The sequence below is a fragment of the Melanerpes formicivorus genome, unplaced genomic scaffold, assembly GCF_026170545.1.
Source record: "Melanerpes formicivorus ecotype bairdi unplaced genomic scaffold, bMelFor1.0.p_v2 SCAF_102, whole genome shotgun sequence".
Lineage (NCBI taxonomy): Eukaryota > Metazoa > Chordata > Aves > Piciformes > Picidae > Melanerpes > Melanerpes formicivorus.
Window position 1 is genome coordinate 847245 of NW_027142454.1, and position 27333 is coordinate 874577.

Consider the following 27333-nt stretch of genomic DNA (forward strand, 5'->3'; position numbering starts at 1 on the left):
CAGCTACTGGAAGGCAGCTCTAAGGTCACTCCAGAGTCTTCTCTTCTCCAGGCTGAACAGTCCCAGTTCCCATTGGTCCCATCTAACCCATTACTAATTAGTTTAATATTAATTTCAGTAATTCTTTAGCATTTTAGGAATTATTTACATTTCTGTCCAGCAGTTTCAGTAATTATTTCACTTTTTATTTAGCCACACTACCTGCTGAAGTTAATCTTGGCTAACTTAACAATGTCAGTAACTCCCTTTAGGATAGTATCATAGTATCATAGTATCATTCAGGGTTGGAAGGGACCACAAGGACCAGCTAGTTCCAGCCCCCCTGCCATGGTCAGGGACACCTCACACTAGATCAGGCTGCCCAGAGCCTCATCCAGCCTGGGCTTAAACACCCCCAGGGACAGGGCCACAACCACCTCCCTGGACAACCCATTCCAGGGCTTCACCACTCTCATGGGGAAGAACCTCCTCCTCACATCTAGCCTGAATCTCCCCACCTCCAGCTTCATTCCATTCCCCCTAGTCCTATCACTACCTGAGATCCTGAGAAGTCCTTCCCCAGCCTTCCTGTAGGCCCCCTTCAGATACTGGGAGGCCACAATGAGGTCACCTCAGAGCCTTCTCTTCTGCAGACTGAACAGCCCCAACTCCTTCAGTCTGTCCTCATAGGAGAGGTGCTCCAGCCCTCTGATCATCCTCCTGGCCCTGCTCTGGACACCTTCCAGCACCTCCACATCCCTCTTGTAATAGGGGCTCCAGAACTGGACACAGTACTCCAGGTGGGATCTCACCAGGGCTGAGCAGAGGGGGAGGATCACCTCCCTTGCCCTGCTGGCCACACTTCTCCTGATGCAGCCCAGGATCTGATTGGCTTTGCGGGCTGCAAGTGCACACTGAGAGCTCCTGGTGAGCTTTTTGTCCACCAGCACCCCCAAGTCTCTCTCCTCAGGGCTGCTTTCCAGCCAGTCCCTGCCCAGCCTGCATTTGTGCCTGGGATTGCCTCGACCCAGCTGCAGGACCCTGCACTTGCTCTTATTGAACCTCCTGAGGTTGGCTTGTGCCCACCTCTCCAGCCTGTCCAGCTCCCTCTGGATGGCCTCCCTTCCCTCCAGCGTGTCTGCTGCACCACACAGCTTGGTGTCATCAGCAAACTTGCTGAGGGTGCACTGAGTGCCACTGTCCATGGCACCCACAAAGATGTTGAATAAGACAGGTCCCAGGACTGATCCCTGAGGGACTCTGCTTGTCCCTGGCCTCCAGTGGGACATGGAGCCATTGACAGCCACACATAGCACTCAGTAGCTTGAAACTCCCAGATGTGGAATTCCCAACCCTTTCCCGCACAGAAGTGGAAGGAAAAGAAGTATCTGAGCTCTGTGTCGATTCATTTTTGCACACCAGGTAAGGAACCCAATTCTGGGAGAGTGTTTATGGCATTTTGCAGACATAAACCTTTTCCTGCACACCAATATTTCACACAGCTGTGAGCCAAACCAAACCTTGCTGGTGCCTTACCTGGGAGCCTGTTCATGTTGACCCCTTGAGCAGAAAGTCCTATTCCCATGTACCTGCAAAAAAACCACAAAGCAAACAGAAGATCAGTCAGGCACAGAATGGCCACAAGATTCCCTGCAGCAGAAATGCAGGGATACAAAAATCCAAAACCCACTCCACACACTTCAGTTGAGGTCTGAAGGCTGAAAACACCAAAGGCTGTCCATGGCTGTTAATCTTCTCTTGAATCCAAGACAAAAAGTCAGGCTGCTTCAGTACCTGCCAGCTCTGCCAGACACAGCTACAACTACTCCTGAGCGTTGGGAGGAAAGGGCCATAGCTGGAGCTCCAGCCAGCTCTGGGCTACTCTGTACAAGAGACAGTGAACTGCTGGAAAGAGTCCATTGGGGGCTACAAAGCTGCTGAGGGGCCTGGAGCAGCAATGTGAGGAACAAAGGCTGAGAGCCCTGGGGCTGAGAGCCTGCAGAAGAGCAGCCCCAGAGGGCATTGGAGCAATGCTCAGCAAGAGCTAAAGGACCTGCAGGGGGCAAGATGCTGGGGCCAGACTCTGTTCAGTGGTGCACAGGGACAGGACAAGAGGCAGAGGGCACAAACTGGAACCCAGGTGGTTCCACCTGAGCAGGAGGAGAAACTTGTTTGGTGTGAGAGTGCTGGAGGCCTGAAGCAGGCTGCCCAGAGAGGTTGTGGAGTCTCCTTGTGTGGAGAGCTTCCAAGCCCCTCTGGCCATTGTGATCCTGGGCAAGCTGCTGTGGGTGCCTGGCTGGAGGTTGGAGTGGATGATCCCTTCCAACCCCACCATGCTAGGATTCTGTGACTGTAAAACAATCAGAAACTCAAGTTCTGGGCATTTTGCTTTTTTCCTGCACTAGAAAAAACACTATTTCTACAGGGATTAACAAGAGAATAACCACCTGAGGGCAGTGACAGTGTGCCAGAACAAGTGTGTCTGGCCTAAGGTACTGTCTCCAGCAGCTGCTGAGAGTGGACGCAGAGGACAAGAGTAAAGACTTGTACTTCCCAAGAAGACCCTTCCTTTGTCCCATACACTGTAGTCACAGTTCCCTCAGCAGGAGCTTGTCTGTCTGTATTTCCCCCCCCATTATCCTGATTGCTTTCTGAACCTTCAAAAGCACTTTGAAAAGGCAACACCCTGCAGCTCCACCACTCAGGCACTGGCCAGCCCAGCTTGGCACCTGGCACATTTAGAACCAGAGGAGACAGAACAGAACTTCTCTGTGAGCTTTCTTAAGGATTCCCAAGTCCTCATTCACACTCCACTGCCCAGTGGTCTCCTCCCACAATCTGCTCAGTTGTTCCTCTTAAGGAAGCTCATCTATACCTCCTCATACACTTGCTACACTCCCAGTTCTCTATTTCCTTTGAGCAGGGGCGAGGAAGCAGAACTAGGAGCACCAATCCCAGCCCCAGCACATGGTGGCTGTTACAGGCAGTGGCCTAACCAGCTTCTCTGCTTCACTTTTTATTCCTCCCTCTCCTAGTCTCTATGATCCCATTTATTTTTTGACTGCAGATGAGAGCTGAGCCGATTTTTCCATGGAACCAGGACATAAAGAACTTGTCCTTGTGCTGAAGGAGGCAGCTCTGAGACCATTCTTCATTTCAAGCTTGGGTTGGTTATTCTTCGTGAGAATCCTTTCACACCTACCTGGATTGAACTGTACCTTGAATTACCCTTGATGTAACAGCTCATTAGCTTCACATCATCAGCAAAAAAAATATCATCTTGTTATTAATATCACTTCCAGGTCACTCATTAAGGCAGTGAAGATCAGAGGTGTAGCAGATCCCCCCATGGAAAGCCCCTGGTGCACCCTTGGCTGCAGGAAGCAAGACACTAGAATCATAGAATCAATAAGGTTGGAAAAGACCTCAAAGATCATCAAGTCCAACCTGTCCCCCAAGACCTCATGACTACTAAATCATGGCACTAAGTGCCACATCCAGTCCCCTCTTGAACACCTCCAGGGATGGTGACTCCACCACCTCCCTCGGCAGCATATTCCAATGGCTAACAACTCTCTCAGTGAAGAACTTTCTCTTCACCTCGAGCCCAAACCTCCCCTGGCACAGCTTGAGACTGTGTCCTCTTGTTCTGGTGCTGAATGCCTGGGAGAAGAGACCAACCCCCTCCTGGCTACAACATCCCTTCAGGTAGTTGTAAACAGCAATAAGGTCTCCCCAGAGTCTCCTCTTCTCCAGGCTAATCCCAGCTCCCTCAGCCTCTCCTTGTAGGGCTTGTGCTCAAGGTCTCTCACCAGCCTTGCTGCCCTTCTCTGGACATGTTCAAGAGGGGCCCAGAGTTAAATTGAGGGGCCCATTACTGGACACAGTACTCAAGGTCTGGCCTAACCAGTGCTGAGCACAGTGCTGAGTTAGGAAGGTAAGAAGAAATACTCACTAATTTCTCTGCCCTCCATCCCACCTACTAATTGTCTTAAGCCATCCTTCAGCCACAGCAGCTCCTTCACTTTATGGCACATTTCCTTCACCTTCCTCAAGAATTTTTGAGCCTGGAGCATGCCAGATGGCTTCTGCAGACCCAGGCTGACTGATCTGTACATGTTCAACAGGGCTGTAAGGCACAGCCAGGCTGCACAAGAGCTCTTGCTCCTGGCTGCACTGATGCAATGGCAATCTGGGGCAGTCCCCACAGACTGGAAAAGGGGAAACATCACCCCCATTTTCAAAAAGGGTAAGAAGGAGGAACCAGGGAACTCCAGGCCAGTCAGTCTCACCTCTGTGCCCAGAAAGATCATGGAGCAGATCCTCCTGGAGGCACTACTGGCTCAGAAGAATAGTGAAGAGGTGATTGGGAACAGTCAGCATGGCTTCACCAGGGGCAAATCCTGCCTGACCAACCTGGTGGTCTTCTATGAGCAGGTGACAACATTCATAGATGAGGGGAGAGCAACTGATGTCATTTACCTGGACCTGAGCAAAGCCTTCGACACTGTCCCACACCACATCCTGGTCTCCAAACTGGTGACACATGGGTGTGATGGGTGACCACCAGATGGATAAGGAACTGGCTTGATGGCCACACCCAAAGAGTGGCTGTCAATGGCTCCATGTCCCAGTGGAGGCCAGGGACAAGCAGAGTCCCTCAGGGATCAGTCCTGGGACCTGTCTTGTTCAACATCTTTGTGGGGGACATGGACAGTGGCATTGAGTGCACCCTCAGCAGGTTTGCTGATGACACCAAGCTGTGTGGTGCAGCAGACAGCTGGAGGGAAGGGAGGCCATCCAGAGGGAGCTGGACAGGCTGGAGAGGTGGGCACAAGACAACCTCAGGAGGTTCAACAAGACCAAGGGCAGGGTCCTGCATCTGGGTCAAGGCAACCCCAGGCACAAATCCAGGCTGGGCAGGGACTGGCTGGAAAGCAGCCCTGAGGAGAGAGCCTTGGGGGTGCTGGTGGACGAGAAGCTCAACAGGAGCTCTCAGTGTGCACCTGCAGCCCAGAAAGCAAATCAGATCCTGGGCTGCATCAGGAGAAGTGTGGCCAGCAGGTCAAGGGAGGTGATCCTCCCCCTCTGCTCAGCTCTGGGGAGACCCCACCTGGAGTACTGTGTCCAGTTCTGGAGCCCCTATTACAAGAGGGATGTGGAGGTGCTGGAACATGTCCAGAGCAGGGCCAGGAGGATGAGCAGAGGGCTGGAGCACCTCTCCTATGAGGACAGACTGAAGGAGTTGGGGCTGTTCAGTCTGCAGAAGAGAAGGCTCCCAGGTGACCTAATTGTCGCCTTCCAGTATCTGAAGGGGGCCTACAGGAAGGCTGGGGAGGGACTGCTCAGGATCTCAGATAGTGATAGGACTAGGGGGAATGGAATGAAGCTGGAGGTGGGGAGATTCAGGCTGGAGGTGAGGAGAAGGTTCTTCCCCATGAGAGTGGTGAAGCCCTGGAATGGGTTGTCCAGGGAGGTGGTTGAGGCCCTGTCCCTGGAGGTGTTTAAGGCCAGGCTGGATGAGGCTCTGGCCAGGCTGATCTAGTGTGGGGTGTCCCTGCCCATGGCAGGGGGGTTGGAACTAGATGATCCTTGTGGTCCCTTCCAACCCTGAATGATACTGTGATACTATGCATGTGCCCACAGTGTCCACTTGCTCCATCCGCAATTCCCCTCGGAGCGTCTGGAACCACACAAACAGCTCAGTTTGCTTTAAACAATTTTGAAGTGCAGTAACCTAAAAATGAGGAAGCTGAACAGCTACTGCTGGGCTCTTGGTCATGGAAAGCTAGAAATCCTCTACCAAAATTCTTTGGCAGCAGCTGTTGGCTTCCTCCACCTGCTGCAGACAGCACAGAGCACATCTGAAAACGTTTCAGAATCTCATACAACAGTAGAATGGGTTGGCTTGGAAGTGACCTTAAAGATCACTCAGCTCCAACCCCCTGCCATGGAGATGGGCACCTCCCACCAGTCCAAGTGGGAGGTCTGGCCTTAAACACCTCCAGGGAGAGGGCAGCCACAGCCTCCCTGGGCAGCCTGTTTCAGTGTTTCCCAACCCTCACTGCGAAGGATTTCTTTCTCATCTCCAGCCTCAGACTCCACTCTGCCAGCTCAAAGCCATTGTCCCTCATCCGGGCACTCCCAGCCTTCGTCAAAAGTCCCTCATCAGCTATCCTGCCGCCCCTTCAGGTACTGGAAGGCTGCTCTAAGGTTTCCCTGGAGCCTTCCCTTCCCCAGCTCAACAGCCCCAACTCTCTCAGCCTGTCCCCACAGGGGAGGTTCTCCAGCCCTCTGATCACCTTTTATGGCCTCCTCTGGACCTGCTCCAGCAGCTCCATGTCCTTCTTAGAAGGGAAGGCAGTGCTCCAAATATACCAAAATACCCAACAGCAGCCAGCTGAGGAGCAGAAGATTTAAACCTCCTGCTGGCACACACAGAAAACAAATTTATCTCAGAAACTCTTGAGTCACTGAGGACAGATTCCAGAACATTTGGCTGGATTTAGGAGCATAAAGACAGATTTGTGAGGGTTTCCAAAATACCTAGGATGTGCACTATTACATAGCAAATCTGATATTCTCTGGAGCAGGGCTAAAAGCCTGCAGCCTGTCTACAGAAAGAAGAGCTCAAGGTGCTCTGCTTGTTGAGCCAGGACCATGGAGACTCCAGTCCATCACAGCTTGGACACAGCAGCACAAGCAAATGCCATGAGTTTCTTTTGCACAGCTCCAAAGCCCAGGGCACAGCTGAAACTTCCTGCAGATAGCAGCCTGGAAGCTTTCAGATCTGACTGGCCCCACCCTGCAGATAATCCTCCTCACCCTGCCCGGTCATGATGCAAGCAGCTCCTCCAGCACCAACAGGGATCCTGTCACCTGCGCTCAGGGAGCTGTCAGCCAAAGGTCAGCTCACATCTGCCTCGCCTGCTCCTTCCAGGGAGGGATTAGAAGCTGCCAAGAGACAACCTAACATCCCAAAGGTTTCAGCTGCCATGTGCTGCAGAGCAGCCAGGCAAGACATAAGGAAAGAATGGAGTGGGGAGGATTGCTAGAAAACCAGCCCTGCATGGTCTGCAGTGTGTCCTGAAGGAGAAAGCCCAGTGCTGAAAACCAGCACTGCTCCTAAAGACACAGGAACTGGGCAGACACAAGGCCAGGCCCTTGGGCATCCATCCCAAAAGCTACACCTGTAGAGGACTACAAGCATGACAGAAGTTATTCTCTAGACTATCTACTCCTCAGGAACTCACAGTGGTGGGATTGGGAGCTCTAGTTGAGTGGCTGGACTGGAAGATCTTCAAGGTGCCTTACAACCTCCCCAGTTCCATGGTTCTATCCTATGAAACAGGGCTTGTCTCTATTTATACTGAGGAGGGTACCATAACTGCTGGGACCTTTGTCAAACAGAAGCCAGAGGGGAAGACTGTGGAGTGTCTTTGGCCTAGGAGCTCTTAGAAATGCACCCAGGGGTGGCTGTGACAGATGGCACCGTGGCAGTGACCAACCACTACCACACAGGGCACTGCTCTGATCTCATGTATCAGTGAAAGGGTTCAGCTTTTTAGGAACAGAGATCAATTTCTGGGCTCCACTTCCCAATTAAGACAAAAAATATAGCTGCAAAACACCCCTGCCCCAGGACCCTCCAGCACTGATGACTGCCATGAGAAGGACAAAAGCAAACTTTGGAGCACTGTGAGCAAATGAGCACTGCTGGAATGCAGAGAGGTTTTGACACTAAGCCCTCTCTTCAGAAGAAAAGACAAAGCAGGGAAGGTGGAGTCAGACCTTAAGATGCCCCCCTCAAAAGTCCTGAAAACCCACAGACCAAGTTGGAACAGAGAGGAGTCCACTTAGACATTACTGAAAATGTTTTAGCCATGAGGGTGATCAAACCCTGGCAGAAGGGCCCAGGAATGCTGCTTCATCTCTACTCTGAGCCAGAAACTCAACTGCATGTTGACCTGAGGAACCTGACCCAATCTGCCCCTGCTACAAGTGGGGGGCCGAACTGCATGACCTACAGAGACCCCTTCCAACCTGAACTACTCACTTGTGGTGGTTTTTAGGCTATGCCTTTAAAATTTCATTATAGATTTTAAGCAGAAAAGTAGAAAAACATAAATAAATCACTATTGGGTGTAAAACAGAAAACTAAAGATAATTCTGACCAATTTCATTGGAGAAATATCTGCTGTAAGACTGGCTGTACCAGAACAGCTCCCTGCTCCTTTCTCCATTTTGGACAGGGGGTGGGGGGCAGAGAGACAGCTCTCCTGGTCTTTGACCAGGGGGAGTTTTGTGTCGTTTACCTAGGAAACAGGTAGGCCAGAATTCAAATGCTCATTTTGACTCCCACCAGAAGAGTGATCAAATGGAGCAGATGTTGGTCAGTTAGAGGGTAGAAAGGCTCTGCAGAGGGACCTCAACTGACTGGACAGATGTGCAGAATCCAATGGGATGGCATTCAACAAGTCCAAGTGCCAGGTGCTGCACTTTGGCCACGGCAACCCCATGCAAAGCTACAGGCTGGGGTCAGAGTGGCTGAGAGCTGCCAAACAGAGAGGGACCTGGGGGTGCTGATTGACAGCTGTCTGAATATGAGCCAGCAGTGTGCCCAGGTGGCCAAGAGGGCCAATGGCATCCTAGCCTGCATTAGGAATAGTGTGGCCAGCAGGAGCAGGGAAGTCATTGTGCCCCTGGACTCTGCATTGGTTAGGCCACACCTTGAGTCCTGTGTCCAGTTCTGGGCCCCTCAGTTTAGTAAGGACATCGAAACACTTGAAGGTGTCCAGAGAAGGGCAACAAGGCTGGGGAGAGGCCTTGAGCACAGCCCTGTGAGGAGAGGCTGAGGGAGCTGGGATTGTTTAGCCTGGAGAAGAGGAGGCTCAGGGGAGACCTCATTGCCCTCTACAACTACCTGGTTGTAGCCAGGAAGGGGTTGGGCTCTTCTCCCAGGCAACCAGCACCAGAACAAGAGGACACAGTCTCAAGCTGCTGTCCAGTCGGTTGAGGTCCCTCTGCAGAGCCCTTCTGCCCTCTAACTGACTAACATCTGCTCCTAACTTGGTGTCATCTGCAAACTTGCTGATGAAGTTGACATAAGTTTAACTGGTAAACAATGGAAGAAGCATCCTGTTGTGACAGGACCTGACACACCTTGTATTTTGGGAATTGATTTTCTGAGAGAAGGGCGTTTCAAAGACCCTAAGGGCTGCAAATGGGCTTTTGGAGTAGCTTCTGTAGAAATTGATGGAGGGAAATCGAAGTTGTCCATTAGACCTGAGCTTTCTGATGAATCTGCAGTTGTGGGACAACATGAGATAGAGGATGTGTGTGGTGGTTTAGGCTGGGCGCTGGCCCGGATGCCACTGCACAGGCCACACCTGGGAGGTCCCAAAAGGGTCCAGCCCACTGGGTGGTCACAGCAAACCAGGTAGTTCACCCAGAATTCTCTGCTCCTCTATAAGACATCCATGTGGGGTCCCTACTTCGTCTTTTTGCCCCCTACTGCTGCCTAGGTAAAATGGCATGAGTTGCCTCCCTTGGGCCTGCCCAGGCCCAAGGCTAGGTTGGGGGGTGGGGGTTTGGGTGTATCCCCAGGTGGGGATGGGATGTTCTTGGGTATGTTCTGGGATACCTCTCTCTTGTCACGGTGCTTGTGGTTCTCTGTAAAACTTTCATTGTTGTTTTTTATGTTTTTCCATTTAATCTTTCCACCATTTTTGCTATCCGTTTGAGTCGTTATTTTTGCCTGTGGTGGGAGAATTGGTCTCCCAAACCACGACAATCATGGCGTAGCCAGGCCAGGAGTTGGTTGCTGTGGCAAACTGCAGATCGTATTGGAAAAGATGGAGAGTTTAAAGTCAGATGTGGGGCGTTGCTGGTTTGGAAGTTGGGGCTCAAGTTTTCTTGTTGGGGCGACTGTGTGAACTCCTGTGGACTGCAGAAGGACTCCTGGTGCGTGGCTGATGGCATGGAAGTCCCTCCTGTTGCTTGGGAGCAGCGAGGGGTGGCTCTTTCTGTGACTTTCTGGTCAGGGTAGCTTAAGAATGCTCAGGGTAGCCTAAGAAGGAGAGACCTGCCTTCTCCTCCTTGTTCTCTGAGGAACGACGAGCGGCAGGGAGCAGAGCGGAGGAGGGGGCAGCGGCAAGCAGAGCGAGGTCAGCCTGCTGCTGCTGTGGGGGATGGCCACCCGCGGCGAGCGGGCAAGCGACAGCTTCCAAAACCCAAGGGCGAGCGGGGACTTCAGCTGGAAAGCTGTTCTCAAAGGCTCTGAGAACGCGCTCATGGCTTTGGCTGAAACAACCGTTTGGATGCCCGAAGGGGTGGAGGTGACTTGGACTCTGCATCGCGGCGACAGAGACGGCAGGGGCCAGGCCGGGCTGCATTCAAGCGGCGGCAGCGTCACCGCCCGTGCCGGGCTGCGTTCAGGCGGCGGTAGCAGCTGTACATCTTCCCCTGGTTTTTTGGACATATTCCAAAAAGGGCACCGAGCACCTGGCTCCGCCTCCTCTCTTCTCAGCGAGCTGTGCTGCAGCCGCCCTCTCTTCCGAGGGAGGGCTGTGAACTGGATGCGGTGATGCCTCAGTACGTGAATGCCCAGTGCGGGAGCGATGTGCCTGTGATGCGCCTGCGATGTGCATTTGTGTAGCTTCAGACCGCGGCCAGAAACGGTCGGCTGCGGCTCCCTGGAGGGATGGAAAAAAGCGGTGGTGGAGCCTGATTGCTCTGACTGGCTTGCCCCAGGGGTGGAAAAAAAAGCCTCTGAGTAAATGTGAATAAAGGCTTGGCTGAGAAGTTGTGAGGTTCTTCCAGGTGACCAGGATGTCCCAACGAGTCCACAAAGAATTCACACTGCAGGAGAATGACTGCATCACTGGGAGGCTCCATCATATGAGGAAGAAGAACTGGAATGGACTGATACTTGAGCCTGAATGAAAGACTCTGTGGAAGGACGCCCTGATGAAGACATGGACTGTTGCCAGACACGTCATCAGAAGAGTTCTAACTTGATGATATGTTTTGGGTGCAGGGATTATGGTATGGAATAAGGGGTGGCGTGTGGTGGTTTAGGCTGGGTGCTGGCCCGGATGCCACTGCACAGACCACACCTGGGAGGTCCCAAAAGGGTCCAGCCCACTGGGTGGTCACAGCAAACCAGGTATTTCACTCAGAATTCTCTGCTCCTCTATAAAACATCCATGTGGGGTCCCTACTTCCTCTTTTTGCCCCCCAGCTGCTGCCTAGGTAAAATGGCATGAGCCGCCTCCCTTGGGCCTGCCCAGGGCCCAAGGCTGGGTTGGGGGGGGGGGGCGGTGAGAAAGAGCCCTGGGGGGGGAGGTTGGGTGTATCCCCAGGTGGGGATGGGATGTTCTTGGGTATGTTCTGGGATCTCTCTCTCTTGTCACAGTGCTTGTGGTTCTCTGTAAAACTTTCATTGTTGTTTTTTTGGTTTTCCATTTAAACTTTCCACCATTTTTTGCGATCCCTTTGTCTGAGTCGTTATTTTTGCCCGTGGTGGGAGAATTGGCCTCCCAAACCACAACAATGTGAAACCGCTGGCTGCTGCTCAAACTGTGCATCGTAGGCAATACAGAACCAACCGTGACTCTTTGGTGTCCATTCATAACTGGATTCATCAATAGGAAGGTCAGAAGGTCATCAGCAAAAACTATTCCCCTTTCAACAGTCCATTTTAGCCTGAGCGAAAGCCAAGTGTGGACTGGCGTCTGACAGTCGACTTCCATGCTCTGAATGAAGTAACTCCACCGATGAGTGCAGCAGTACCAGACATGATGGAACTCCAGTATGAGCTGGGATCCAAGGAGGCCAAAGGGTTATGCTACCATAGACATTGCTAACGCATTTGTCTCTATTCCCATAGCAGAGGGATGCAGGCCTCAGTCTGCCTTTACCAGGAGATCACTGCTAACTTCGCTTCAGGACAGCTTTGCTAACAAGCAGCAAACTCTTGGTTAGATGTGCAGGGTAGGGACAGAGTCCAGCAAAGACAGAACTTCCTGAGGCACAGACACGGACCACACACTGAGTTCTGATCTGATCACACCAGCTGAACCCAGCTTTCTTCCAGTCATCAAGAGCAGATCATCCAGGACAGACTGGTCCCTGCCCCACAGAACAAACCTGAGCTCACAACCAAAACATGCCAGGACAGCTTCAGCCAGGTAACATTCTAGAAGCAAAGGCTGGCAAATGGGCAGCTCCTGGCTTTTCAGAGCCTTCATAAGAAGCTCTCCTCAAACACCTCTTCTTTTTAAAGACTCTCCAGCTTGCTTTCCTTTCTGGATGTTTTGGGAGGGAAAGAGACCCCTTTAACATTTCAGACCTTGAGCCATAGGCCCCTCAAGTCATTTCAGTCACCCCTCTTGGTTTTCTAAACATAAAAGTGTGACCTTTCCATTTTTCTCATCCAATAAAATTTCAGCTTTTGGAGGCTGTATTCCTGCCCTCTCCGACACTTGTGCCTGATTCTGTCGACTTCCAGGTCACTTTGAGTCTCTCCACCAGCTCACACACTTGTATTGTGATTCTCCAATAAGAGATCTCCTTAACTAGTCATCAAATCCTTCAGGAGGTAAAACACTGATAATCAAAGAACCACACAACTGGTGACGTTGGAAGAGAGCTTGGAGATCACCACGAGCAGCCACTCACCGAGAGCTCACAGTCCCACCACAGCTACTGAGTCACTGTGCCTCGTCCCTCAGCACCACATCCAGGCAGCTTTTAAACCCCTCCAGGGATGGGGACTGCACTACCTCCCTGGGCAGTCTGGGACAGTGCCTGACAACCCTTGCTCATGTCCAAACTGAACCTCTTCTGGCACAGTCCAGTTCTGGGCCCCTCAATTTAAGAAGGACACTGAGACACTTGAACGTGTCCAGAGAAGGGCAACAAGGCTGGGGAGAGGCCTTGAGCACAGCCCTGTGAGGAGAGGCTGAGGGAGCTGGGGTTGTTTAGCCTGGAAAAGAGGAGGTTCAGGGGTGACCTCATTGCCCTCTACAACTACCTGAAAGGTGGTTGTGGCCAGGAAGGTGTTGGTCTCTTCTCCCAGGCAACCAGCACCAGAACAAGGGGACACAGTCTCAAACTGCACCAGCGGAAGTTTAGGCTGGAGGTGAGGAGAAAGTTCTTCACTGAGAGAGTTGTTAGCCATTGGGATGTGCTGCCCAGGGAGGTGGTGGAGTTCCCATCCCTGGAGGTGTTCAAGAGGGGATTGGATGTGGCACTTGGTGCCATGGTCTAGTCATGAGGTCTGTGGTGACAGGTTGGACTCAGGGATCCTTGAGGTCTCTTCCAACCTTGGTGATACTGTGATACAGTCTGAGGCCATTTCCTCTCTTTCTGCATGAGAGAAGAGCCCAATCCCACCTGGCTGCAGCCTCCTCTCAGGGAGCTGTAGAAAGCAATGAGGTCTCCCCTCAGTCTCCTCTTCTCCACACTATAAACACCCCCAGCTCCTTCAGCTGCTCTTCCCCAGCCCTGCCCTCCAGACCCTTCTCTATCTTTGTTGCCCTTCTCTTGACCTGCTCCAGCCCTTCCATGTCCTTCTTGGAGTGAGGGGCCCAGAACTGACCCCAGGATTCAGGGTGCAGAAAGAGAAAGAACATGATCACAAGCCTTCCTGGTTCCAACATTTTACTCTTCGACTTCTCTTCCCCTCTAAAGTGTAAGACAAACTTTAGAACAAGACCATGATGACTGCAGAAATGTGCACAGAATTCGAAGACAGCCTAAAATAAATCTACACAGATCTGCAGGCCTATGATAAAGAAGACTCTCCCACCATGCTGGGACCTTCAGCAGTGAACATCACCAGCTGTGATCTACATGAGGTTCAACGAGGCCAAGGGCAAGCTTCTGTCCCTGTGTCAGGACACCATCCAGTATCAACCCAGGCTGGGGCTGGAGAGCAGCTCTGAGGAGGACTTGGGGGTGCTGGGGTGCAAAGCTGGAGATGAGCTGGCACCGAGCACTGCCAGCCCAGCCCCAGCCTGTCCTGGGCTGATCCCCAGCAGTGTTAAGAGCAGGGGCAGGGAGGGGATTCTGCCCCTCTGCTGAGACCCTCCCTGCAGTGCTGGGGCAGCTCTGGAGCCCTCAGCACAGACAGGGACCTGGTGGAGCAGGGCCAGAGGAGGCCATAGCAATGCTGGAAGGGCTGGAAGGGCTCTGCTGTGAGGCCAGGCTGAGAGTTGGGCTTGGTCAGCCTGGAAAGGAGAAGGCTTCAGGGAGACCTTCTGGTGGCAGTGCTGAAAGGGACTCTAAGAAAGCTGGGACAGAGTTTGGAGCAGGGCCTGTTGTGCCAGGCCAAGGGGGGATGGTTTGAACTGACCAAGGGAGATTGAGAGTGGTGGTTGGACTTGGTGATCTCAAAGGCCTCTTCCAACCTCAGCAGTTCCATGGCTCTCTGATTCTAACACACCCAGCACACTGGTGGCACTTCAGAGCTTTCTGTCTCTCATGCAAAGCTCTGACTTGTTGTTCTCATTGTCTGAGGTGGGCCCTGACTTGATGCCAGGTTCAGAGGGTGGTGAGGAATGATAACCCCTATCAGTTCACCACCTGGAGCCACACCATCCCTGCTTCACTGCAGAGGGGGTGGGGGCTTTGTAAGGCAGTGAGAAAGTTCTGTGACAGGAAATTCCCTGGGGCACAGAAAGCTGCAGTGTGTCCCTCCCCTCAGCCAAAGCATTGACATTTGGGAACCACTTGCTAATGAAGTCAAATGAACCTCTGGAGAGGAACAGGCTCTGGTTTAATTCATGGATATTGTGCTTCAGAAATGGCACTGCCAGGCTCCAGCAGGAGTGCCAATTCCCCAAGCAGTGGTCAGGACAGACAAATAATGCAAGGCTGAAAAGAAGAAGATAAAAGCAAGAAGTGAAGTTCTGAGGAGCTCATTAAGAAGAGCCACAAGTGTGAGGACACCCAGCAGTGCCTCTGCACACCTGCCCCGCAGACAGCAGAGGTGCTCTCACAGCCCAAGAGCATGGAAGAGCTGAGTGAGCAGGAGGAGAGGAGGGGGCTGCCAGTTGGTAACTGACACATGTGCTTGGGCTGGTGATCAGCAAACACTAACAGAAAATCACATCTGGTCTCACTGGATCCCCAGCTTCACAGACAGCATCAGGCTGGAAGGGCCCTTCAAGAGGCCATCTTGCCTAGACCTGCTGCAGGCCAGCCAGGGACCCCCCCAGCTAGAGCAGGCCAGCCAGGGACCCCTCCAGCTAGAGCAGGCCAGCCAGGGACCCCTCCAGCTACAGCAGGCCAGCCAGGGACCCCCCCCAGCTACAGCAGGCCAGCCAGGGACCCCCCCAGCTACAGCAGGCCAGCCAGGGACCCCTCCAGCCACAGCAGGCCAGCCAGGGACCCCTCCAGCTACAGCAGGCCAGCCAGGGACCCCTCCAGCTACAGCAGGCCAGCCAGGGACCCCTCCAGCTACAGCAGGCCAGCCAGGGACCCCTCCAGCCTGGCCTTGAATGTCTCCAGCTCCCTTCCAATTTCAGAATCACATTCAACTGGTATCTGTCAGCTGTGGGAAGGGTTGTATCTGTCCCTTTTCTGTGTTACCTTCAGGAAGGGAAAAGACTGATGATGTGGTTAGCAATGTATGTGAAGACAGTGAAAGGCAGAGAACACAGAGCAGTTAACACCTGGTGTGAGCACCATGGGGAAAAACCCAAAACAACTCACCAGGGCAAAATCACTGCTGGGATCTGAGCAGAATAACCAGCTTCTCCATCTGCTAGAACCATCACATCCAAGAGGATCATGAACCCTGCAGTACACTGTGGCCAGAGCCACCTGTATCAGAAGTTAAGGTGGCCCACCAGGTTGCTCAGCCAGGCTGGCCTTGAACACCTCCAGGCAGGGGGCAGCCACAGCCTCCCTGGGCAACCTGTGCCAGGCTCTCCCACCCTCACTGCCAACAATTTTTTTCCTAATCTCCAGTCTCAATCTCCCCTCTGCCAGCTCAAAGCCATTGTCCCTCATCCTGGCACTCTCAGCCCTTGTCAAAGGTCCCTCCCCAGCTCTCCTGGAGCCCTTTAGGTTCTGAAAGGCTGCTCTGAGGTCTCCCTGGAGCCTTCTCTTCTCCAAGCTCAACAGCCCCAACTCTCCCAGCCTGTCCCTACAGGGAAGGTTCACCAGCCCTATGATCATCCTTATGGGCTCCTCTGGAGCCTCTCCAGCAGCTCCAGGTCCTTCTTGTGCTGGGGGCCCCAGAACTGGAGGCAGTGCTGCAGGTGGGGTCTGAGCAGAGCACAGCAGGAGTCAGGCTTCACACTGGATGACAAACTCTTTAGCAGTTTATTATGTCAGTGAAGGCAAAAGAGCTTCCCCTCCATCAGAGCTCTGCAGTCTCTGCAACTGAATCACCCAGCAGAGAACACTCCACTCTCCAAGCCCAGAACACCTGAACTCATTCTCATTATTCCATGATTTCATCTATTAACTGCAAACACATTCTGCAGGACCAACCCAGACCCATCTGGCACACATCCTCTAAACACTGCCAGTCCTTTGGCTACTTTCCTTTTGCTGTGTTTCTGCCTTTTCTGTAGCATATAGTGAGAAACAGTAAAAAGAAGGGAGAAAAGAGAGAGAACAAACCACCCAACCACCCAGCCCTGGTATTCTTCTTAACTACAGACAATCTCATAACTCTAACTGGACAAAGGAAGGCAAAAGAAAAGCTAACAGAGAAACAAAGAAGTTATCAGAGCCTGAAATCTAGGAGAGCTCAAATTACAGACACAGAAAGGCCCCCAAGCACTGCACAGCACCCCAGAGGGAGAGGCTGCACAGCACCCCAGAGGGGAGAGGCTGCACAGCCCCCCAGAGGGGGAGAGGCTGCTGCACAGCACCCCAGAGGGGGAGAGGCTGCACAGCACCCCAGAGGGAAGAGGCCGCACAGCACCCCAGAGGGAGAGAGGCTGCTGCACAGCACCCCAGAGGGAGAGAGGCTGCTGCACAGCCCCCCAGAGGGAGAGAGGCTGCACAGCACCCCAGAGGGGAGAGGCTGCACAGCACCCCAGAGGGGAGAGGCCGCACAGCACCCCAGAGGGGAGAGGCCGCACAGCCCCCCAGAGGGAGAGAGGCTGCTGCACAGCACCCCAGAGGGGAGAGGCCGCACAGCACCCCAGAGGGGAGAGGCCGCACAGCACCCCAGAGGGGAGAGGCCGCACAGCACCCCAGAGGGAGAGAGGCCGCACAGCACCCCAGAGGGAGAGAGGCCGCACAGCACCCCAGAGGGAGAGAGGCTGCACAGCACCCCAGAGGGGAGAGGCCGCACAGCACCCCAGAGGGAGAGAGGCTGCACAGCCCCCCAGAGGGAGAGAGGCCGCACAGCACCCCAGAGGGGAGAGAGGGCGCACAGCACCCCAGAGGGGAGAGGCCGCACAGCACCCCAGAGGGAGAGAGGCTGCACAGCCCCCCAGAGGGAGAGAGGCTGCACAGCACCCCAGAGGGAGAGAGGCTGCACAGCACCCCAGAGGGAGAGAGGCTGCACAGCCCCCCAGAGGGGAGAGGCCGCACAGCACCCCAGAGGGGAGAGGCCGCACAGCACCCCAGAGGGAGAGAGGCCGCACAGCACCCCAGAGGGAGAGAGGCCGCACAGCACCCCAGAGGGAGAGAGGCTGCTGCACAGCACCCCAGAGGGGAGAGAGGCCGCACAGCACCCCAGGGGGAGAGAGGCTGCACAGCACCCCAGAAGGAGAGAGGCCGCACAGCCCCCCAGAGGGAGAGAGGCTGCACAGCACCCCAGAGGGAGAGAGGCTGCTGCACAGCACCCCAGAGGGGAGAGAGGGCGCACAGCACCCCAGGGGAGAGAGGCTGCACAGCACCCCAGAGGGGAGAGAGGGCGCACAGCACCCCAGAGGGAGAGAGGCTGCACAGCACCCCAGAAGGAGAGAGGCCGCACAGCACCCCAGAGGGAGAGAGGCTGCACAGCACCCCAGAGGGAGAGAGGCTGCTGCACAGCACCCCAGAGGGGAGAGAGGGCGCACAGCACCCCAGGGGAGAGAGGCTGCACAGCACCCCAGAGGGGAGAGAGGGCGCACAGCACCCCAGAGGGAGAGAGGCTGCACAGCACCCCAGAAGGAGAGAGGCCGCACAGCACCCCAGAGGGAGAGAGGCTGCACAGCACCCCAGAGGGAGAGAGGCTGCTGCACAGCACCCCAGAGGGGAGAGAGGGCGCACAGCACCCCAGGGGAGAGAGGCTGCACAGCACCCCAGAGGGGAGAGAGGGCGCACAGCACCCCAGAGGGAGAGAGGCTGCACAGCACCCCAGAAGGAGAGAGGCCGCACAGCACCCCAGAGGGAGAGAGGCTGCACAGCACCCCAGAGGGAGAGAGGCTGCTGCACAGCACCCCAGAGGGGGAGAGGCTGCACAGCCCCCAGGGGGGAGAGGCTGCACAGCACCCCAGAAGGAGAGAGGCCGCACAGCCCCCCAGAGGGAGAGAGGCTGCACAGCACCCCAGGGGGAGAGAGGCTGCACAGCACCCCAGGGGGAGAGAGGCTGCACAGCACCCCAGGGGGAGAGAGGCTGCACAGCACCCCAGAAGGAGAGAGGCCGCACAGCCCCCCAGAGGGAGAGAGGCTGCACAGCACCCCAGAGGGAGAGAGGCTGCTGCACAGCACCCCAGAGGGAGAGAGGCTGCTGCACAGCACCCCAGAGGGGGAGAGGCTGCACAGCCCCCAGGGGGGAGAGGCTGCTGCACAGCACCATCTCCTCCCCTTTGTTTGCTAATTTCACAATGATGTCAATCAGAAACTGCTGTTCTCCCACCCAGCACTGTGCTCAGGGCACTGTGCTCAGGGCACTGCTGTAAGCTTCACTGCCCCGTGTGAAACCAAAGCCACCAGAGCCCCAGCTACCAACTGCAGATCAGAAATGCCAACCTGACTCTGCAAAAGCTGCTCCCATGTTGCTCCCTTTCAGCAGAGTGCCAACACAGCAGAGCAGCTTGTGTGAGGTGTCACCAGCTGACTGAAGCCTCCTCAGCAAATCAGGGTCTCCACACTCCAGGTCAGCAAAGCTCAACCAGTGGCAAGACTGTTTGCAAGAGGGAACAAGGCCAGAAGGGTTTACTGCACCAGTTTGGGAGGGCATTTGTGTTAGTGAAGGTCTGTGGGACAGCACAAATTCAAGCAGACAGAGCTGCAAACAGAAGCAGCTCTCCCTTGTGCTGGGTTTGGGATTACTGGAAACCAGGATGGGAAAAAAAAAGACATTTTAAAAGGGAAATCAATAATTTACAGGCTTATCAGATATAAATAAGGGATGACACAGCATGTGCAGCCACTAGAGATCCTCAGCTGTGCTAGAATGTCCCTCAGCCTTCCCCCAGCCACATCCAGCCATGTATGACACAAGGTAGCAGCAGCAGCTGCTGGAGGCACACACAGAGCCGTGCCTGACAGCCACCGACCTCAGGCTGCCTATCAGCATCTGGAAGCCATCAGAGCACAGGGGTGAAAGGCTTTGCAGAGAGCAATCACACTCCCCATGTGCTGGGGGACATGGAAAGTTGGCAGGGGAGCAAGAGGGGGGCAGAGCACTTGCTACTGATGGAAAAGCTGTTGACCTTTGCTTTTCTTGTCCAGCCAGAGAAGCTGAGATGGTTTTAAATCTGGGATATGGGATGAAAGCTACAGGAAAACCAAACAAACTATGCTATGGACCAAGCTAGATGGACCCTCTGGCTGCTCTCCTCAGAAAAACACCCCTGGCCTAAGCCAGTGCTGCCCAACAGCCCTGGACAACAGGCTGCAAATCTTGAAGCAAGAAAAGTGCTGGAAGGATACCAACACATCCTGGTGTCCATGTCCTTCCACCCTCCATCTTCTGCCCTTCTGGGTCTCCTCTTCCCCACTTAACACACAGACAAGAGCTGGGCAGAAGACAGACTTTTCCTCATAAGGGTGGCTAAGCACCAGAGCAGGATGCCCAGAGCCTGGGACATCTTCATCTTCCTCTTCAGATCTGCCTGGGCAAGGCCCTGGATTTCCTGACAACTTTCAGAGTTACTTTTGCTTTGGGCAGGAGGATGAAGAAGGAAGGCCCCAAGGTCCCTGCCGGTGCAAACCTCTCGCCAAAGAGTGATCCAGCAAAAGGCCAGCTAATGACCCAGCTCAGCAAGCAGCCACTAGTGCTGGCACAGAGGAAAGGTCTAAGAAAGAACTAAATGCTGGCAGGCAGAGAAGCCAGGCTGGCCTTCAGCAGCCTTCCTTGGGCAGCTCAAAGTCCTCCTGAAAGTGCCCTCCTCCCCTGGCACAGAAGGCTGTGCCACTTGGCACCTCCTCTGCCTGCAGAGCACACAGAGCCACCCTGGGCAGGCAGCAGCAGGGTCTGCCACTGCCAGAGAGGTCAGGCTGGCTGCAAAATGCCAAGCCCAGCAGCTGCCCAGACCCCAACCAGCCCTAGGGAAGAGCCAGCAGCACCAAACCACCACTGCAACGTAACCCACAGGCTGCTGCACCAGCTTCTCCTGCAGCAGCTCAGGAATGGAGGAGGGGCTGCAGCACAGCAGACTTCTACTACAGTAAGGAGTCTGTGCACAGCCAGGGTCAGCCCCCAGATGTCCTCCCCAGTCACAACCCACCAGGAGCCAGTGAGTGGCACAGGTGAGGGAAGCGTTGCCAGCATGACACCACCCACCTCACCCTGTGACAGAGGTGACCCATCCTGAGTCACAGCAGCCTGCCCTACCCTGATCCACTCCTCCTTACCAAGCAGAGAGCATCTCATGGGGAACCAGAAGCTGAGACATGCTGCAAAATGGACAGCACACAAAGAGGTATTTGAGGAAGAGAGGGCAAGGTGCCTCACAGGGAGTTAGGCCTGTGCTAGTGTAAACACCACCCTGCTCCAGGCAGCAGCTATTTGTGGCAACCCAGGAACAGAAGAGTCACAGCCACCTCTGCCAGCCTGCTCAGCTGAGGAATGCTGGAAGCAAGCCAGCCACAGAACCACAGAGAGATCTGCACCAGCAGGGACCTTGGGACCTTCCTTCTTCATCCTCCTGCCCAAAGCAAAAGTAACTCTGAAAGTTGTCAGGAGATCCAGGGCCCAGCCCAGGCAGACCTGAAGATGGAGATGTCCCAGGCTCTGGGCATCCTGCTCTGGTGCTGAGCCACTGCCACAAGGAAAAGTCTTTCTTTTGCCCAGCTGGCATTTCCCTTGCCACAGCTTGTGACCTGTTCCTCTTGTCCTGTTGTTCCAGCTGGCACTACTTAAGAGACCTGCACACAATGGCTCAGGAGTTAAGTGCCCAGCAAGCCCTAAGACACAACTGTTCAACCACACTTTGAATGGCACTAAATGAGGCTGCTGCAGCCCTACCCTTCCCCCTCCCAGCTCAGCCCTGCCCTTCACTGACTTGCCTTCAACCCACATCAGGGAGCAGACCCTTGCAGGGTAGAACTCAGCTGAAACAATGCAGCAATTGCTGGCAGTTACATCAGGAGATCAAATCAGCATCATTATTTGGATGTGGCCAGCTTGCAACCAGTTGTCTCCTTGAACCAGCTCACCACAGGACCAAGGGGAGGAGTGGCAGCACAGAGGAAGGTGCAGAAGCATGGCAAATGGCAGGGCAGAGCCACAGAGCCTTGACTGCTATCACCTCTGAGCGTTGTGGAACCACTCCCTGTGTGCTCAGTGCAGACAAGGAGGTGAGAAGAGAAACTAGAGACTGGCAACTAAATTCCCCTCTGCTCTCTGGGGATAAGAACCACCTCCCCAAACCAAGAGTGGCACAAACAGCAGATCTGATTTGATGTCTTACCCTGCCTCCTTGCTAAGACAGTTTTTCTGTGGTAGCCTGGCAGACTCCCCTGCCCCAGAAAAAAAATCAGATACCAAAGCAAGCCCCCTACAAAACCCAAAGCCAGTCAAGACACATGAGCCTGTATCAGTAATAGCACTTCCTCAAGTGACAGAGACAGGCAGCAGCTGCAATACAAGTTCACAATTACAAACCCCCAGCCCCACAGTGTGTAAGAGAAGAACTGGAGCTCTCTCACCCAGCAAGAGGAGCACAAGGCACAGGAATGTGAGACATCAGAGAAGCTGCCAACTGCTCAGCACTGCCACGAGTCAGAGCCCAGCTATCAGCATCTCCTGCTGGTACTGTCACAGTGGCAGTACCTGCAGCTGCAGCTCTGAGAGCACTCCTGGAGAGGAACTGCAATGACAGAACACAGCCAGAGCAACAGCTGCAGGACAAGAAAGCTCAGAACCTGGGAAACCAACAACAAGTTCCATTATCTGCCAGTAAGATGGAGATGGGAAGAGGGACAGTGCAGCACACCTCAGAGAATCACAGAACCACAGAGGGGTTGGAAGGGAGCTCTGGAGATCACTAATTCCAACCCCTCTGCCACAGCAGCATCAGCTAGAGCAACACATCCAGGTGGCTTTGGGAAGTTTCCAGAGAAGAAGACTCCACAACCTCTCTGGGCAGCCTGCTCCAGAGCTCTGCACCCTCACACCAAAGAAATTTCTCTTCATGTTCACATGGAACCTCTTGGATTCCAGTTTGTGCCCATTGCCCCTTGCCCTGTCACAAGACACCACAGAACAGAGCCTGGCCCCTTCCCCTTGCCCCCCACCCTTGAGATATTTCTAAACACTGATCAGATCCCCTCCCAAACACTGATCAGATCCCCTCCCAAACACTGATCAGATCCCCTCCCAAACACTGATCAGATCCCCTCCCAAACACTGATCAGATCCCCTCCCAAACACTGATCAGATCCCCTCCCAAACACTGATCAGATCCCCTCCCAAACACTGATCAGATCCCCTCCCAAACACTGATCAGATCCCCTCCCAGCCTTCTCTTCTCCAGACTAAAGAGCCCAAGGGCTCTCAGCCCTTCCTTATCACACAGATGTTCCAGTCCCTTCATCATCCTCCTAGCCTCCACTGGACTCTCTCCAGCAGTTCCCTGTCTCTCTTGAACTGGGGAGCTCAGAAGTGGACACAGTACTCCAGCTGTGGTCTCACCAGACCCGAGTAGAGGGGTCAAAGAACCTCCCTTGACCTGCTGACCACACCTTTCTTAATGCACTGCAGAAGACCATTGGTCCTCTTGGCCAAAATGGCACATTGCTGTCCCATGGAGAACTTCTTGTTCACCAGGACTCTAAGGTCCTTCTCCATGTAGCTGCTTTCCAGCAGCTCAAGCCCAATTCAACAGCCTGCTGCAAGTCCCCCTACAAATAGGCCACTTCACCACTCTGCAAAGACAGCAAAACATTTCATAGTATCACAGTATCAGTCAGGGTTGGAAGGGACCACAAGGATCATCTAGTTCCAACCCCCCTGCCATGGGCAGGGACACCCCACACTAGATCAGGCTGCCCAGAGCCTCATCCAGCCTGGACTTAAACACCTCCAGGGACAGGGCCACAACCACCTCTCTGGACAACCCATTCCAGGGCTTCACCACTCTCATGGGGAAGAACTTCCTCCTCACCTCCAGCCTGAATCTCCCCACCTCCAGCTTCATTCCATTCCCCCTAGTCCTATCACTGCCTGAGATCCTGAGCAGTCCCTCCCCAGCCTTCCTGTAGGCCCCCTTCAGATACTGGAAGGCCACAATGAGGTCACCTCTGAGCCTTTTCTTCTCCAGTCTGAACAGCCAGAAAAAGTCAGGACTTTGATGTGGCTTTCCCCCATGATCCCTAAACCAGCCAGAGACAAGAGATATTCCTGAAGGATTGGATTAAGTAACTGCCCCTCATACCCTGAGTGCCTGTCCCTTCTGTCTAGTCACACCTGTGACACTCATCCTTTAGCAAAAGGCCAAACACACCCAGAGCAGGCTGAGAGCTCTAGAACGATTAGAGATTAAATCTAGAGGGGCAGCAGAAACCCAGAGCTTGGCAGAAGTGTCCCTTCCTTGCATGCCCATCCCTCCCAACAGCCTCAAGATGGCTTTCAAGGACAGCCTGGGTTAGTTACACCTCAAATCAAAGTACTGCTCAACATGGTGACCACAGGGCTCCCTGAGAACCCCCAGCCAGTCCAGCTCTCTGAGGTGCTTCTCATGCAACCACCAGGATCTGACGCCCTTCCATTCCTCCCACTCGCCACTGTCCAAAGCAGAACAGAGTGACAGGGCAAAGCCAGCCCCAGCAGGAGCCTACCACAGTAAATATGACCCTAAAAACAGGACTGGGTCTGGAAAAGCAGTCTGGTTCCAGCAGTCTCTCCCAAGCTTCCACAGCTGTTCCCTGTCATGATGAGGATTCTCATCCCATATTGATGAGAAGCTGAAGGTGAGCTAGCACTGAGAGCTGTCAGCACAGCCCCAACAGTGCCCTGGGCTGTTCCCCAGCAGTGTGGGCAGCAGGGACAGGGAGGGGATTCTGTCCCTCTGCTGAGCTCTGCTGAGACCCCCCCCTGCAGTGCTGGCACAGCTCTGGAGCCCTCAGCACAGACAGGGACCTGCTGGAGCAATGCCACGGGAGGCCACCAAGATGATCAGGGGGCTGGAGAATCTCCCTTGTGGGGCCAGGCTGGGAGAGTTGGGGCTGTTCAGCCTGGAGAAGAGAAGGCTCCAGGGAGACCTTAGAGCCTGAAGGGACTCCCAGAAGAGCTGGGGAGGGACTTCTGACATGGGCTGGGAGTGCCAGGATGAGGGACAATGGCTTTGAGCTGGGAGAGGGCAGATTGTGACCGGAGATATGGAAGAAATTCTTGGCAGTGAGGATGGTGAGAGACTGGCACAGGTTGCCCAGGGCAGCTGTAGAGGTTCCATGCCTGGAAGTGTTCAAGACCAGGTTAGAGGAGGCCTTGAGCAACCTGGTCTAGTGGGAGGTGTCCCAGCACATGGCAAGGAGGTTAGAACTAATGTTCTTTGAGGTCTCTTCCAACCCAAACCACCCTGTGGTACAAATCCAGGTCCTAGACTAGAGCTGACAGAAGTACCACAGATTGCAGCTGATATTCACAATCCTCTTACCCCCCTCTTGAGCATCTCTTCCTTGATCATATCCATGGGCTTTTTAAAACACAGCCTCAAAAGTCCTCCTTCCAGTTCTCCAGTACTGCTATGACCACTTGTCACCAAGCCAATGTCTCTCTTACAGTCCAAAATTAAGCTCAAGGGTCCTCCCTTCCCTCTCACTCTACCTCTGAGGTATCCTAAGTCCAGAAATCTGAGTCACCAGGTGCAGCCAGCAAAGGGAAAAACTCTTTGAATTCAAACTGCACCCAAAGTTCCCCCAACTGCCCCTATCAAAGGGTACCAAAAGCAGCTGTGGAAGCACCTCTGCTTCCAGGGCTTTCTCCCACGTTCACAGCTGTCACCCAAGAGAATGCAGCCTCCCCATGATGTACCTGCCCCCAGCAGCCATGGGACCTCTAACCTCCCTTCTGGAAGGGAGATCAGGGCGTATCACCAGCTGCTGAGCTGCAGGGGCACTTACCCATCTCTGCCTTTACTGACAATCTTCACCTCAAAGTAGTAAATGCCACAGGCAGCAGGGATGGGATGCGTGGCCCGGACTGAAGCAGCATCCTTGTGATTCTTACCATGACCTAGGAAAGAACACAAACGTGAGTCCTGCTGGACCTGAGCTCTGTGACCTCCACACAGGGGGGATCTGCTCCTACAGAAATCCAAGCACTGCAAGCACACCTTTCAGAGAACTGAAACGCACAACCCTGCACTGCCTCTACAAACGAGCCCTGAAGACTTCCCTTTGTTCTCACTGCAAGTTACTGACAACCTCTCACAGTCCTACCTCTCCCCCTCCACACACACAGAAGCCAAAGACCAACATACACAACCCAAAGACAAAAAAAACCGATTACACAAGAGGGGAATGACATCAGTGTTTACTACCCAGGCAGGGTTCTCCACCGGGTGGGAAGGGAGAGGAGCCTCCAATAGCGAGCAAGAAAAACACCAGAGTGATTCCCCAAGTCCTACAAGTCTCCAGGATCTATTTTGTATAAGCTAAAGGAGCCAAGGGCCCAGCTACGCAGCGTGTCGATGCCATCCGACTCCCTGGCCGGGTTTTAAGCAGGGCGACAAAGTAAACTGACGATACGGGGATACAGAAGCGCTGGGGCCGGAGCTGGTGACACTACAAAGCATTATATAAGGCAGCACAAGCCCGCCGGGGCACAAGCCCTCGGCTCCGGATCACCTGCGCTTCACAAACCCAGGAGACGCCGGCGTAGGACTGGAGGCCGGCGCCGACAGGCACGACAAGCAGCCCGCCCCGCAGCCCGAGTTCGGCGGCCCCCGCTCTGCCCCCCGGCCGTACCACCCCTTCCTCCCTTCTCTGGGGCTGCCACATCCATGACCGCCCCAGCAGAGGGCGCGAAGCGGTCGGGCCCGAGGGTCGCTCCGCGTCGCTCCAGGCCGAACGCAAACCCGAACCCGGTGCCGCCGCCCTAGCCCCGGCACCTTTGTAGTGGACGCGGAGGTTGCCCTGGGAGAGGCCAATGTAGTTGTACTTGTCCTTAGGGCTCCAGGAGCGCGGCAGCGGCGTCTCGTCCTGGTTGACAGCAGGGTAGAGGCGGCGGAGGCGCTGGCTCAGCTCCTGCTCCTCGGGCGGGCACGGCAGCGCCGCATCCCCCCCGTGCAGGCACCCCGCGTCCGCCATCTTGGATTGGCTTTGTGTCACCGGGCGGGGAGCGAGGCCCGGCTCCTGCCGCCAGCCAATGGGCGGCGAGCGTGGCCACAATGGGGCTGCGCTGCACGACGGGAAATGAAGTCCACGTCCCCTTGGCCTGCCTGCCTTATCAGTCCGCCGGGACTGCGACTCCCGGCAGGCCACACGCTCAAAGCCCCACCCTGCCTCTCGGCGCGCTGCACACTGGGAAATGCGTCCCCACTCCTCCGGGTTCCGAAGAGCGACACCGCCCGTGGGACTCCCGTTCCCAGTGTGCCCCGCGGCAGAGGGGCTCTGAAGGGCCGCCTCGCTGCTGCCGGCGCCCACCGGCCGCCTTCATCCAGGAACCGGTTTCAGCCGCTACGCCATGAGGAGAGAGTGGGGATGTTCCGTCTGGCTCACCCCGCGACGAGCCGCTGTGCAGAGCTAGCCTCTTGCCGGAGTGGGGCTGGGCCGCGCCGGGGCTGCCGCGGCCGGGGATCGAGGCCATTGCGTCAGGCGCTGCTGGGACAGCTATGGCGGAGCGAGTGGGGTCCTGCGGGGAAGCGTTTCCATGACGACGGCTGTAAACAGCTCGGCCGCGGCGGCGTGGGGCGTATCAGCGCGGCAGGGAGAGCTGAACAGGGCTCTCCTCTCCCTTCCCACGGAGCGGAGCAGACTTGGGGCGGCGGGACGCGGTTCCACGTGCGG

At 54.8% G+C, this 27333-nt stretch overlaps 1 protein-coding gene across 2 annotated transcripts in view; it reads right to left on the reverse strand.

Moving 5' to 3' along the window:
* Nucleotides 1-26651, reverse strand: part of RANBP10 (RAN binding protein 10) — an 83826-nt gene extending 57175 nt beyond the window's left edge. For both annotated transcript variants that reach the window (XM_068166554.1, XM_068166553.1), the window contains exons 1-3: nucleotides 26436-26651; nucleotides 25447-25558; nucleotides 1516-1568 (exon numbers count right to left, since the gene is read on the reverse strand). In XM_068166554.1, coding sequence (XP_068022655.1) covers nucleotides 1516-1568; nucleotides 25447-25558; nucleotides 26436-26634 — 364 coding nt within the window. In that variant the 5' untranslated portion in view covers nucleotides 26635-26651. The remainder of the gene's footprint in view (nucleotides 1-1515; nucleotides 1569-25446; nucleotides 25559-26435) is intronic.
* Between the last annotated feature and the right edge of the window lie 682 nt (nucleotides 26652-27333).